The 12,189-nt window shown below is 46.2% G+C and overlaps 6 protein-coding genes across 6 annotated transcripts; 4 read left to right on the forward strand and 2 right to left on the reverse strand.

Moving 5' to 3' along the window:
* Nucleotides 1-328: 328 nt before the first annotated feature.
* CTRU02_215379 (uncharacterized protein) lies at nucleotides 329-2,628 on the forward strand (the record flags this gene model as incomplete). Its single annotated transcript, XM_036731571.2, has 7 exons — nucleotides 329-715; nucleotides 789-841; nucleotides 899-1,466; nucleotides 1,537-1,647; nucleotides 1,703-1,856; nucleotides 1,950-2,519; nucleotides 2,582-2,628. 7 exons carry the CDS (start codon nucleotides 329-331, stop codon nucleotides 2,626-2,628), a joined length of 1,890 nt encoding a protein of 629 aa, XP_036576779.2.
* A 286-nt stretch (nucleotides 2,629-2,914) lies between these two features.
* CTRU02_215380 (transposase) lies at nucleotides 2,915-4,570 on the forward strand (the record flags this gene model as incomplete). Its single annotated transcript, XM_070206447.1, has 1 exon — nucleotides 2,915-4,570. The coding sequence occupies one exon, from the start codon at nucleotides 2,915-2,917 to the stop codon at nucleotides 4,568-4,570; it is 1,656 nt and encodes a 551-aa protein (XP_070059886.1).
* Nucleotides 4,571-5,809: 1,239 nt separating this feature from the next.
* Nucleotides 5,810-6,138, reverse strand: CTRU02_215381 (uncharacterized protein; the record flags this gene model as incomplete). Its single annotated transcript, XM_036731573.1, has 2 exons — nucleotides 5,810-5,935; nucleotides 6,004-6,138. The coding sequence occupies 2 exons, from the start codon at nucleotides 6,136-6,138 to the stop codon at nucleotides 5,810-5,812; spliced, it is 261 nt and encodes an 86-aa protein (XP_036576781.1).
* Nucleotides 6,139-7,710: 1,572 nt separating this feature from the next.
* CTRU02_215382 (uncharacterized protein) lies at nucleotides 7,711-8,466 on the reverse strand (the record flags this gene model as incomplete). Its single annotated transcript, XM_036731574.1, has 3 exons — nucleotides 7,711-8,247; nucleotides 8,302-8,331; nucleotides 8,410-8,466. 3 exons carry the CDS (start codon nucleotides 8,464-8,466, stop codon nucleotides 7,711-7,713), a joined length of 624 nt encoding a protein of 207 aa, XP_036576782.1.
* A 2,712-nt stretch (nucleotides 8,467-11,178) lies between these two features.
* Nucleotides 11,179-11,691, forward strand: CTRU02_215383 (uncharacterized protein; the record flags this gene model as incomplete). Its single annotated transcript, XM_036731575.1, has 2 exons — nucleotides 11,179-11,529; nucleotides 11,632-11,691. 2 exons carry the CDS (start codon nucleotides 11,179-11,181, stop codon nucleotides 11,689-11,691), a joined length of 411 nt encoding a protein of 136 aa, XP_036576783.1.
* Nucleotides 11,692-11,790: 99 nt separating this feature from the next.
* On the forward strand, nucleotides 11,791-12,186 carry CTRU02_215384 (uncharacterized protein; the record flags this gene model as incomplete). Its single annotated transcript, XM_070206448.1, has 1 exon — nucleotides 11,791-12,186. The coding sequence occupies one exon, from the start codon at nucleotides 11,791-11,793 to the stop codon at nucleotides 12,184-12,186; it is 396 nt and encodes a 131-aa protein (XP_070059887.1).
* Between the last annotated feature and the right edge of the window lie 3 nt (nucleotides 12,187-12,189).

The raw sequence follows: 12,189 nt of genomic DNA on the forward strand, positions 1-12,189 counted from the left end.
GCCTCCCTTGCAGTCAGGGGGAATCTAGTCTCATTACATAGTCAGGCCTAAACCCAAAAGTTCTCAGCCGCCTAGTTCAAGACAAAAAGTTTGCGGGCCGGTCTTCGGGCTCGTTGCCCGATCTTCGGGCAACTTGACCGACGAAGATACATAATGAGACCAAACGCAGGACTGCGGAGACTGACTGGAGCATGTTTGCCGCATGAGATGCACACCTACGGAAGAGGCAATCCTTATCACGTTCGTTCTCTCATTACTGCATTAGTTTACGCTCGTTCCAACCTCGTTTCTGCATCTGTATTGCCACTGAGTCAACTCTGCAGCCACCATGTCACCCCAACACCAACACCAGCGCCTCTCACTCACGGCCCTGGCCTTGTTTGTGGCCGCAGCTGCAGCCGAAACCATCGGTGCAAAGATAAACGATGCGGGAATCACAGAGATCTTTGGTAACTCGTTTGGCATGCCCGGCACAAACGCGACGTATGACTACGTTGTTGTTGGCGGTGGCACTGCCGGCAACACTCTAGCCGCACGACTTGCCTTGGATCCCGCCAATTATACTGTCGCCCTGATTGAGGCTGGTACTTTCTACGAGATCGTTACCAGTAACAGGACACAGATCCCTGGGTACAACTTCGAGGCCGCGAACCCCACGAACGTCGGGACCCTAAACTCCTTGGCCGCCGTCCAGATCAACACGGAGCCTATCGCTGTAAGCCCCAACCAGTGCGACTAGCAGTTCAATCCTGAAATCGGATGGGTGCGCTAACTTTTGCCGTTTGCAGGGTTACAACGGACGCAAGATTGGCTATGTTCAGGGTGTGACTTTTGGTGGCGCGTGAGTTCTTAATCCTTCGCGGTCTTGCGTAGCGCATCTAATCATCTTCTTTTGTAGCTCTGCTGCCAACTACGGCGGGTACTCGAGGTCCACCATCGGTGCTCACAATCGCTGGGCTGAGGAGGTCGATGATAACTATTGGGCATGGGACAATGTGTTCCCCTTCTATAAAAAGAGTTGCGCCTTCACGCCCCCGGACTATACCAAAATCGATCCCAAGCTCAACATTAGCTACGACCCCGCAGCATTTGAGACCGCGGGTGGCCCGCTGCAGGTCTCCTATGGCAACTACGTTGCACCATCTATGATTGGCCTGGGCGAATCGATGGAAGCCCAGGGACTTGAGCATATTCCCGGCTTCAACAGCGGCAAGCTCCTGGGATACGGCGCTATTACCTCGGCCGTGGACCCGAAGACGGCCACTCGAAGCTCCTCCGAGACGTCGTTCTTGCAGGCCGGCGCGGAGAAATCCGGTTTCAAGATCTATCCCAATGCCATGGCCAAGCGCATCCTGTTCGATGACGACAAGAAGGCGACGGGTGTTGTGGTGGAGGGCAACTCCAAAATTCACACCGTGCAGTGGACTCTCTCAGCCAGGAAAGAAGTCATTCTCACGGCTGGTGTGGTGAGTAGTTATCTCCGGGTGTAGTGACCTTTACAAACTGCAATTCGCCTCTAATACTTACATCATCCAGTGGCGCTCACCCCAACTTCTCATGGTTTCCGGCGTTGGTCCTTCCGAGACCCTTTCCCAGCATGGGATTGATGTCGTTGCCGATGTGCCTGGTGTTGGACAAAATCAATGGGTGAGTGAATGGAAAAGATATTCAAGATTGATTCTGAATTTGACTTGTTCGTTAGGATCAACCCTTCCAGGCTCACATCTTCAAGGTTAATGTGGAGACTAACTCGCAGATCGTTGCCCATAACCCCGAGGTTCTCGCAGCAGTCGCAGAAGAGTACCTTTCTAACCAGTCCGGTCCCCTCTCCTCCATTGGTGCTACTCAGGCTGTCGGTAAGTCCAGAAGACGACTTTTGTCGGCGAACTCTCGCTAGTGGCTAGGCTAGACGCTATCAAAGGGTATCTGACTCATTATGATCATTCCAGGTTACGAGAAGATTCCCTCGGACGTCCGCAACCGATTTCTCAGCAATGCCACCCAAGAGCTATTGGACAGCTACCCATCTGACTGGCCTGATATCAACTTCCTCGGCCTGGAGAGCTCCGCAGTTCCCGAGGAAATCGGCCCAAATGAATACTACCTCCTGATCGGCTCTACCCTGTATTCGACCGCGGCCCGCGGCAACGTAACCATCAAGAGCGCCGACACCCTCGACGCCCCCATCATCAACCCCAACTGGCTCGGAGATGAGCGTGATCTCGAAATGGCTGTGGCAGCCTTCACGCGCCTCCGTGAGATTGCATTGAACAGCACCATTGTCGAGTCGGCCTGGAGCCCCGGCCCAGAAGTCAAGACAAAGGAGGATATCATCAACTGGATTAAGAACAACATGAGCCTCACCTACCACGGCGCCTGCACCAACAGAATGGGTGCCGCTGACGATGCAACCGCTGTGATAGATACTAGAGGACGGGTAAGGGGTGTAAAGGGACTGCGCGTTGCTGATGCGAGTGGATTTGCTATCCTGCCGCCCGGCTACCCCATGGCCACCACCTGTACGTTGTGATGATTTCTGCCTGGCCTCACAGTTGAATTTGAGCTGACACAGTACGTACAGACATGTTTGCGGAGAAGATTGCTGATGCGATCCTGAACGACAACTAAGCTTAATCTGTCGAATTGACCATGTAGCCGCTAATAAGGTAGAACTACTATTATTTGTTAGGTATACTGAATAGGTTATAATATAAGGTCTCTCTTTGAAGGTCTTACCCTTAAGACCTATACGTAGGTATAAGAGTCCTAAGCAAAAACATCCTTAATTATACTTTCTAAGATAGCAATAAGACTAACGTACATGATAAGCGAGTGAGACAGACAAGCGAGTGAGACAGTAAACCGCGACCGTCGCACCTTGACGCGACCGGCACCTTTTCCTCTACAATAAATCATGGAATCAGCTAGTATTGAAAGAAGGTTACAAATTGCCCTTCAAGCAATGAGAAATGACCCAAAACTTAGTGCTCGGGCCGCAGGTGCACTCTATACAGTCAGTCACGCAACATTAAGCCGGCGACTAAAGGGAATAGTCTCACGACGCGACAGCATGCCTAATTCACGGAATTTATCAGATTTAGAAGAGAAGACAATAGTTGAGTATATTCTCGACCTAGATGCGCGATCATTTCCTCCCCGGCTGAGTGGTGTGGAAGAAATGGCCAATCGACTTCTCGCAGAGCGCGACGCGCCTCCAGTTGGGAAGCGCTGGGCTTCTAATTTCGTCAAGCGACAACCACAGCTTAGGACGCGTTTCTTTCGCAAGTATGACTATAAGAGAGCTCAATGCGAAGATCCAGAGGTGATTCGTGGCTGGTTTTCGCTTGTGAAGAATACAATTGCGAAGTATGGTATTGCTGATGCTGATATCTACAACTTTGATGAGACCGGCTTTATGATGGGCGTTATTGCTTCTGGAATGGTTGTTACAAGTGCTGAAAGGCGTTCAAATACGAAGATGACACAGCCTGGCAATAGGGAATGGGTTACAGTTATCCAGGCTATTAATTCCCAAGGGGAGAGCATCCCGCCATACATCATCGTTGCAGGCCAGTATCACCTCTCAAGCTGGTATACAGAAACCTCTCTTCCGGGCGATTGGGCTATTGCAACGTCTGAAAATGGATGGACAACAAACGAGAGAGGTATTGACTGGATCAGACACTTCGACATTTATACAAAACCACGTACGTCTGGGAAATATCGCCTCCTCGTTGTTGATGGTCATGAAAGTCACCACTCCGCAGCCTTCGAGCTCTTTTGTCAAGAAAACAACATTATTACACTGTGCATGCCGGCTCACTCGTCTCATCTACTTCAACCCTTAGATGTTGGTTGTTTTCAGCCGTTAAAGAATGCCTACGGTCGGCAAATTGAGAATAAGATGCGGCGAGGCACAACCCATATCTCGAAGGAAGATTTCTTTGCAGCATTTCACGAAGCTTTTAAGCAGTCTTTTACGAGGAAAAATATCCAGGGAGGTTTCCGAGGAGCTGGACTTGTCCCTTTGAATGCAGAAAGTGTTCTCTCAAAGCTGGATGTAAAGTTCCGAACGCCAACGCCTGAGGAGGGGGTCCCTCAGACACCAGACCCTTGGATCTCTAGGACGCCGAGCAACCCAAGCGAAGCAAGATCACAGTCTACTTTTATTAAGAGTCGAATCTCACGCCACCGAAGCAGCTCTCCAGCATCAATTTATAGTGCTGTGAGTAAGCTAGCCAGAGGGACAGAAGGACTAGGGCATCGGGTAGCATTACTAGAGTCAGAGGTTCAAATCCTTCGAGAGGAGAATGCAATATTAAGTCGGCGTCGAAGGGCTAAGAAAACACGTCTACAGAAAGGAGGAAGTCTTACTATATCTACTGGAGAGGATATACAGTCGCAAAGAGAGGCAGACACGCAACTACAAGAGGAAACGCGACGGAGTAGTGGTCGCAAAGTGAGGTCTGAGACGACTCATCGTCGGTGTGGCGTATGCGGGAATACAGGCCACAACGCGAGAACATGTCAATTTATTGAGGAAACATCCGAAGAACAGGAATCCGAGTAGTATTAATCAATCTAAGATTTCTTGTTATAGATTTCGATATTATTGTCGCGAAGGTCTGGTTTACTGTCTCACTCGCTTGTCTGTCTCACTCGCTTATCATGTACGTTATATTCAGTAACATTTCTCTGTTCACGCCTAGTCGATACTGTAGCATCCCATCGTAGAAGACTCGGCCAATGCAAGTATAATCATTGAAATCCTGCAATACAACCATGCATATATTTTTCGAATCATCTGAAAATTAGTTTTAGCCATCAATGATTAATGAGCTCAGCTGATCGGCATGGTTGTTGGAATTGTATATTTAATTAAGTGTTTCAACCCATGATGAGTGACCCACCAAGACCCGCCATATTATGCAGCCGAGACATGATGTTCAATGCAGATGGCAGGACACCAGAAGTGGTGCCGGGAACACGGAAGAGGAGAACTATCGTGTAAGCTACGTGATGTTGAGGAAATTAATTGAGTGCATGACAAAGCCAATGAGCGCTCAGGCAAGGCAACGAGGGCTCATCAAGGAATGCAAAGTATTCATGGGAATTTGAGAATAGGACTTGGGCATCTGCTTAAGGCGTCTCGGGTAGTTCTTCAACAATTGATTAAAAATCCTCCCTAAATGACTTGTAGTTCCTTAAAAGTATTTTAAATTTTTTAAAACTATGACAATGACTGTGATCTTTATATCTAGTCTCGAAAGTAGTCTTTAGACGATTGGTCTCAATACTTCTGAGCTGGTTATCTAAGCCTTGACAAGACGCTCTCCGTTACCGAAGTAACCTAAGTTTGGGCATAAGCTTAAAAACATCAAAAATAAAAATAAAATTAATGTTGTTCACTTACTGCATTGACCAAGGATCACATTCCAGTTGGGCCCGTCGGAGAAAAGCTGACCAAAGGTAGTCTCGTTCTCGCCATTGCAACCTTTGCCAGCTTTGCATTCTGTATCCAATGCCCAACAGTTCTGGTAGATGTTTTAGGCCATGTCGGCAACACTAGTGCACGGAACATTGAGTTCATAATAGTTGTCATTGCAAAGGCCAATAGCTGCACCGCCGACGCATTGTGTACGGATACAAGTACGAGCCCTCGCCTTGCATGAATTACCGTTAATCCTCCTCAAGTTGTTAGCAGCCTGCTCAGCATAGTAGGGTATAACCCCTCCGAATCGCTGGTCGCAAATACGTGCTCCCTATCTACGTTAGACTTATTATTTATCAATCTAGAGAGTCTACTAACCTAACGACGCTCAAGTAAACCGCGAGAAATAACTGTAGGATCTGTAGAGGTCTCTGGGCTAGCCTGTTCCTCCTTGGTATAGATGGAGAAGTCAGGCTGCTCTTTTCGAATCTTGGATTCGATGTCCTGGTAAGGTTAGTATCAGACTTGATGAAAGTATCTATCATGATTACCTCAAAGCTACTACCCTAAACCTCGACAATCGGCCCCCCAGGAGTAACGATACCTTCCCAACCAATCTCACCAAGAGGCTGAGGCGGTCCGGCAGGGACAGACAGAGCAGCAGCCGTTGTAGAAGTGACAAAGCCGATCAAAGCAGTGAAGCGCATGCTGGCAAACTTGGAATTCAAGTGGAAAAAGTAGGTAGAAATACAATTGACCGCAAGCTGAGAGATGAGGTATTAGGTCTTATAAGTCCCTCTGTGAGGGCGCGATTCATGTGTCTTTATACTTCTGTTCAAACTCTAAGAAGCTCCTTTACAAATGGAGGATGCAATACCTTTGCAAAGACTCTTCCAAACGATAGTTGAAGGAGGAACTTTGGTAGGAGCTTAAAATCTAAGAAACGGACTTTGAAAACTTTTGGCTTAGGCTGAAGTGATATCTTGACTGTTTTTAGGCTAGTTTAGAATCCTTAGTTACAGAGACCCGTTGCACCTGCTAATCCTAGATCAAGGGATGATGGAGGAGGATTGAAGTAAAAAGAGCTAATGCATCTTTCATTTATGCGTTACTTATTGTAGTATTTCCCTGCGCTATTTTATTCTCCCTCAATCCTTAAAAGCTAGATTTATGATGTAAAGAGAACTTTAAGCAACGGAGGAAGGCTTCCAAGTTAGGCTTGGATAAGTTAACGGTTCAGCATTGATATTGCTTAAAGAAGGCTAGCTAGTCCTCCCAAGAAGTACTTATTACATTTCTCGTTTCACTTTCTCTACTTAACAAAGGAGTAGAAATTTAAGTCAATTATATTAGTTAGAACGAAGGTCACTCGATAACATATTTTGTTAACTCTAAAATCTCTATCTGAACTGCATTTGAAGCATTACGGGGGCGTTTACGAAACAGAGGCTGCGTTCCGTAGCGACGTAGTCTGGTGCAAGGTGGTAAATAGTACTTATATACTAATGCCATAAAAATCACTAACGCCCATGGCTAGGTGTATTTCATCGAGATGATTACGAAGCTTTGTAAGATCACTTGCTGAATGGGGAAGTGTGCGCCGACGGTTGTTGCGAACAGGAATGTAGAAGCGAGTGTGTTACGCTTTAGGAACTGGGCTCCGAAATAGCCGTCGTTTGAATTACTAATGACTAGAAAAGGCTGATTCCGACGATGAAAAGATTGCAAGCGAGCCGCAGGACAAAATTGAAGAGACTCTCGTAAGGCCAAGGGAGCAAAAGGTCCGGACCGCGCCTTTGGTCATCATCGGTCCAGAGATCGATCCACAGAGAGTAGACATTCTCACATGTGAACTCAATTGAATGATAGCACTCAAGGCATTATAATATCGAAAAGCAAACAAAAGTTTGAAGAAGTAATAGAAAGCTTGTTCAAATAGATAGATACAAGCCAGCAACTAGTACTAAAGTCAATTCTTAGCCTCAGCTTTTGTTAACAGCATTCTACTGTCACGTGGCTAGCTGTCACATCTGGCGCACAGTTTCATCAAGTCATCTAGCTTAAACATCGGTTGAAGTGCCGAATGGGCTATCCGTAGATAGTTTGTGCATGGCGTCATTGATCTTGGGATCTCTTGTCTTTCATTGGCTAGTCATAGGAAGAGCTACAAAGGCTTTGCACCCTGTGCGCTCAAAATATCATTATCTCCAATAGGAAGAATATTCAAACAATTATTTCCACTCTTCGCCTTCCCTTCCCTTCCACCCCCAACTCCACGTCTATGAGAAAGTGTAGTAGAGATTATCTCCTCGCCACGTGTTATCTACTCTGAGCTGAACGAGTTCCTTGGAGATACTAAAATCGGAGATGGCACCTTTGATTACAGAAGAGAAAATAGTTTTCCCCAGCCTGTCCCAACAGTTTTTCTTAGCCGTTTCTGTGTCAGCAGCTGAGACTGTAAAGTCAGCTCTGCCACCTAAGTTCATGCCCTTGCGGCAGTCTGTGAGAGCGTCTTGCATGTTTTTGTTATCGATTTGGTCGCCCTTAACTTCCTTAATCTCCTCAGGCTTGAGGCCAGTCATCGTCCAACACTCCTTAAGAACCTGACGCATCTTAAGGCGGGGATCAGCCTCATCGAGTCCGTTCATGGCTTTGTAGACAGTAAGGCGCTTGTCCACGATATCGACCTCGAGACTATCAACAGTTTCCTGGTCGCCGTCTTCATCGAATTTTTTGTAGCCCTTTGAATAGACTTGAAAGTACCATTCGCGATCGCCTCTCGTTTTTGTGATATCGACGGAGTAAGCTGGGTTTCCCTTCACTTGTGTTACCTAGTTGGCTCCCAGTAGAAAGTTGGTGAATATCCTTACAGCAAATGGCCCGACAGGCGCGGCGGATATCTAGGCGATGTATTAGTTTTCTATGATTTACATATATGACTAATTCTACAGGCGAAAGGGAGGCGGTTTTTTTCTTACAGAGTAAAGCAGTGGACTAACTGCTAGCGGAATGGCTAAAATATACTGAAAAAGCATTTTGAGCGAAAGACAAGATACGGCTACACGCAAATTGCGGCTGCGCGGAAGCTAGCAAATGAATAGTAAAAAAACGAGAGCTATGCTTGAGAATATCAAATCATCCACATAAATGCGAACAAACGCGGCGTAATATATCTATCCTGTTAAATGCGATGGAATCGTACTGCGTACCATTCGGTGCTACGTGACGCTACGTGTTGACATCTTAGAAAGGGCTGGCTAGTAGATTACTTACCAGATCGACAGAAAGAAAATGAATTCATCAATGCTTAACGACTCATGAAAACACATTATGTCGTGTCGATTGTAGCCGCTTAGTGGTCATTTCCTTTCCTTCTTTACAAAGGGCGGAGTAAGGCTGCCGTAGGATCCAGAGCTCTTATATCCACTAGACCCATTGGATCATATGCCAAGATTTACAGTACATCTATCCATTCAAGATTTCAGTTATAATTGAAGTACCTATAATCACTGTTCATAAAGAATGATAAACCACAAAAGTAGGAGATATAGAGGGGATTTGCCCAACATCTACGTACTGATTGAAGTGCGGAGACAAAAGTTGCTATTAAAGTGGAATTGCTATCCTTCAGCTAGCAAATACGACACCAAGTCGCATTCGGTCTCGGACGTCTCGGACGCACCGGATTTTTTTTAGTAGTAGATGTGTAGACCCGGTTATTTTTTCCGAATCTCCGTGGACGGAAAATGGAGCCAGTGTTAACCCAGTTCTAAGTTTGTAACAACTCAGCTAGGATGTAAGTCAACCTGTACCCCTGTATTCTATGCATTGTGAGAAAAATAAGATGAACACTATGTAACAGCATGATTAACAGTGTAGGACTGACTCGGGTAGATCGACACAAAGTGGACTGATCTGCAACACGCGGGCGAAAAGTTGCAAGCAGGTTTTTAATAATAACCTCTTAGGTTTGACTAGACTACAGATAGCCCCATAGGGATCCGAGGGCTGTAAAAGATGCTTATATATCCTCCGTTTGGAAAGATGCTTACGCTTGCTCTGTTCGCAGGATCTTTGCACGACACACAGGAGGGAAACGGCTAACATCCAGACGGCTCATGATAAGATCTATCTAGCACGGTCAAGAAACGGCTTATGAATCTACATGATCATATTTGTTAATCCAAATGCCCTTTGATTTTTCCGAAAACGTTGTGCTGTTATCCGGGACAGGCGCTAAAAGCTTAAAACTCTCACCCATGGCACCCAAACCCATTCGGCCCCAACGTTAGTTTCGACTCAGCGTTATCTAGGCGTAAGGTAGCATACAAGGCTTGCGCGTGAGACCCTGCAGGCGAAACATCCAGGACATTGATGGATTATCTCAGTACGAAATATTAGATATCTAAAGCATCTCGCGGATCTTCTCAACGCAAAGTTAAGGTATTAAGCGCATAAGTTGAATTTGATCGAAATGTTGATATTAGCGAAAATAATGAGTAGAATTCATACCGAGTCTAAAACTTGCCAAGGTTAAAGCTAGGCCTATCCCCTAGCCGCTATTTATTCTTACTCCTATTTATCATTGTTCATTCTCAATTGACGGGGCATAAAAGGCGACACAAGGGATGCTAGATAACAGTTAATGTGTTTCTTCCTACGGTAAGAACATATGTATTTCTGGATGACGTTCTTGGCTTAGTGTGAGTCTCTAAGTTTCCGGGTGGAAGAAGTCGGAGCGTTTGGTTTCTTTTCCTACAGTGCATCTTAGACATCCCGTTGGTCCTTCGTTCTGCCTAGGCACCAAAGGATGGGATATTACTCATAGTCAGTTGATGTATCCCTATTTTTAGCTTCGAAGGATTCTTATGTTTCACTACCAGTTGACCAAGAGAAGATGTATAGAAATTTTAAGCGAGGGGAGTAGTTCAGCCTACTCAAGACCAAAATTTTCAGAGTCAGCAGAATTTAGATACAGTTAGAAGCGAGTAATCAGGTTATAGCTAGGTATATTATGATTGATATACTCCGTAACAGCAGATTAATAGGATGTGTATTCAAGCTAATCCAATCCAGATACCTAGCAACACGCGATATATAGACGTATTACGCACACAACTCCTCCGCCAAGAACGTAATCGGAACCTCGGCAACAGCTTCGCCATAGTTTTTATAGTTATATACTAGGTACTTAAGATCCTCTCAAGGATTTAGGGTGGAGATTTTTAGGGCGCCTTAAGGCAGACTAGAGGCGCAGGTAGCGCCGATATGTATTATACCTCGACTTCACCAGCGTCTTCGCAATTGGTAAATGAATAGGCGAGGAACTCTGACTGTTGATGTAACCTTGAATTGAATGTTGTTACTACATTTGGCGGTAATACGAATATGTAAGCGAACTTTTCAGGTCTAAGACATCACTGTAGGTCACACCATACTTGTCGGGCACGCCAAGGTCATTTCCATTACTGTCTGCGAACATTAGATGCAGTACGGCAAGAAAGAACGTTCCATTGTGTCGCTTACAACCTTCAATGTCAGACTTTACTCGGCAAAGGATATCAATATAAATAGGAGAGTAATTCTTAACTTTTTTAGATCATAAAAGAATAAGCACGCCTCATCATTCGATAACTCCTCTTATCATTCCATTACAGGCTCTCACTGTCAGCTTTTGCCTCCAATTACATAACCAACCATCTAGTCACTTGCCTATAAAACCTACCCTTTACCCCGCCTTCCTCACAATGAAGTTCTCTCTTCCTGCCGCTCTTGCCATCTTTTACGCAACCACTGCCCTCGCATTTCCACAGAACATTGCTGACGATACCATCCTCGCCCGAGACGACGAGGGCATTGACATTTCCCATCTTGACATAGAAGAGATCGAACTCGCTTACGATCCCAACGACTTTGAGAACTTGGCCGCTCGGGCAACCATCAAGTGCTCAAACCAGGGCAAGATCAAGCGCGTTAAGAAGGAGTACGCTGGAAAGTGTCATCCTAACAACAGCATCGGCACCTTAAGCGCCCATAACTGTAAGAACCGCCAGGGGAAGTCGTATCTCTGTGTACAAAGCCAGAAAGCTACTTGCTACGTACGTTCATCCCTACTACTTCCTTTGATGAATGCATCGTGTTTTGTAGAGACTCTGTTGGCTCGTGACCCGGTTTTGATTAAGCCTACTAACTATGATTAGACTATCCCCGCCGCCCAGAAGAAGAATTTCGAAAAGGGCGAGTGCTTCATCCGCAAGTAGAGAGTTTCGACATTCTCCTCGCTTCCTCCACCTTCGGCGTCAATTCTCACAGTCTTCTTCTAAATCGGCATCTTTCCTCTCTTTCTATAGCCTCGTTACATGATGAAATCTCAAGTCCTTTCCTCCGAGGCTCCTCTTGCCCCCGACATGGTCCGGGAGGCCGCCAGCTCGGGTGCCTTTTCCGAGGTGCCCAACGGTATGGACTCGGTGCGCCACCACATCTTCTGGTTCGGTATGCGTGACAAAGAAACGGGCAAAACACAAAAGTCAATCATGTTTGCCATCTACCAATCTGGAAAGCATGGACCGCAGAATGGATACCGTCTCTGTCTGGTGCACCAGGGCTTCTACATCGCCTCAGCGGAACGCGTGGAGGGTGAGCCTGAAGATGATATTGACCGTCTTGAGAAGGATATTCCTTTGGGGCATCAGGAGATGGTGATTTTGGGAGAGCCGATTGCCTGGGAGGATACGGAAGGATGCGAAACTGATTGATGC

This window comes from Colletotrichum truncatum, assembly GCF_014235925.2.
Source record: "Colletotrichum truncatum strain CMES1059 chromosome Unknown Contig_0015, whole genome shotgun sequence".
NCBI classification, from domain to species: Eukaryota; Fungi; Ascomycota; class Sordariomycetes; order Glomerellales; family Glomerellaceae; genus Colletotrichum; species Colletotrichum truncatum.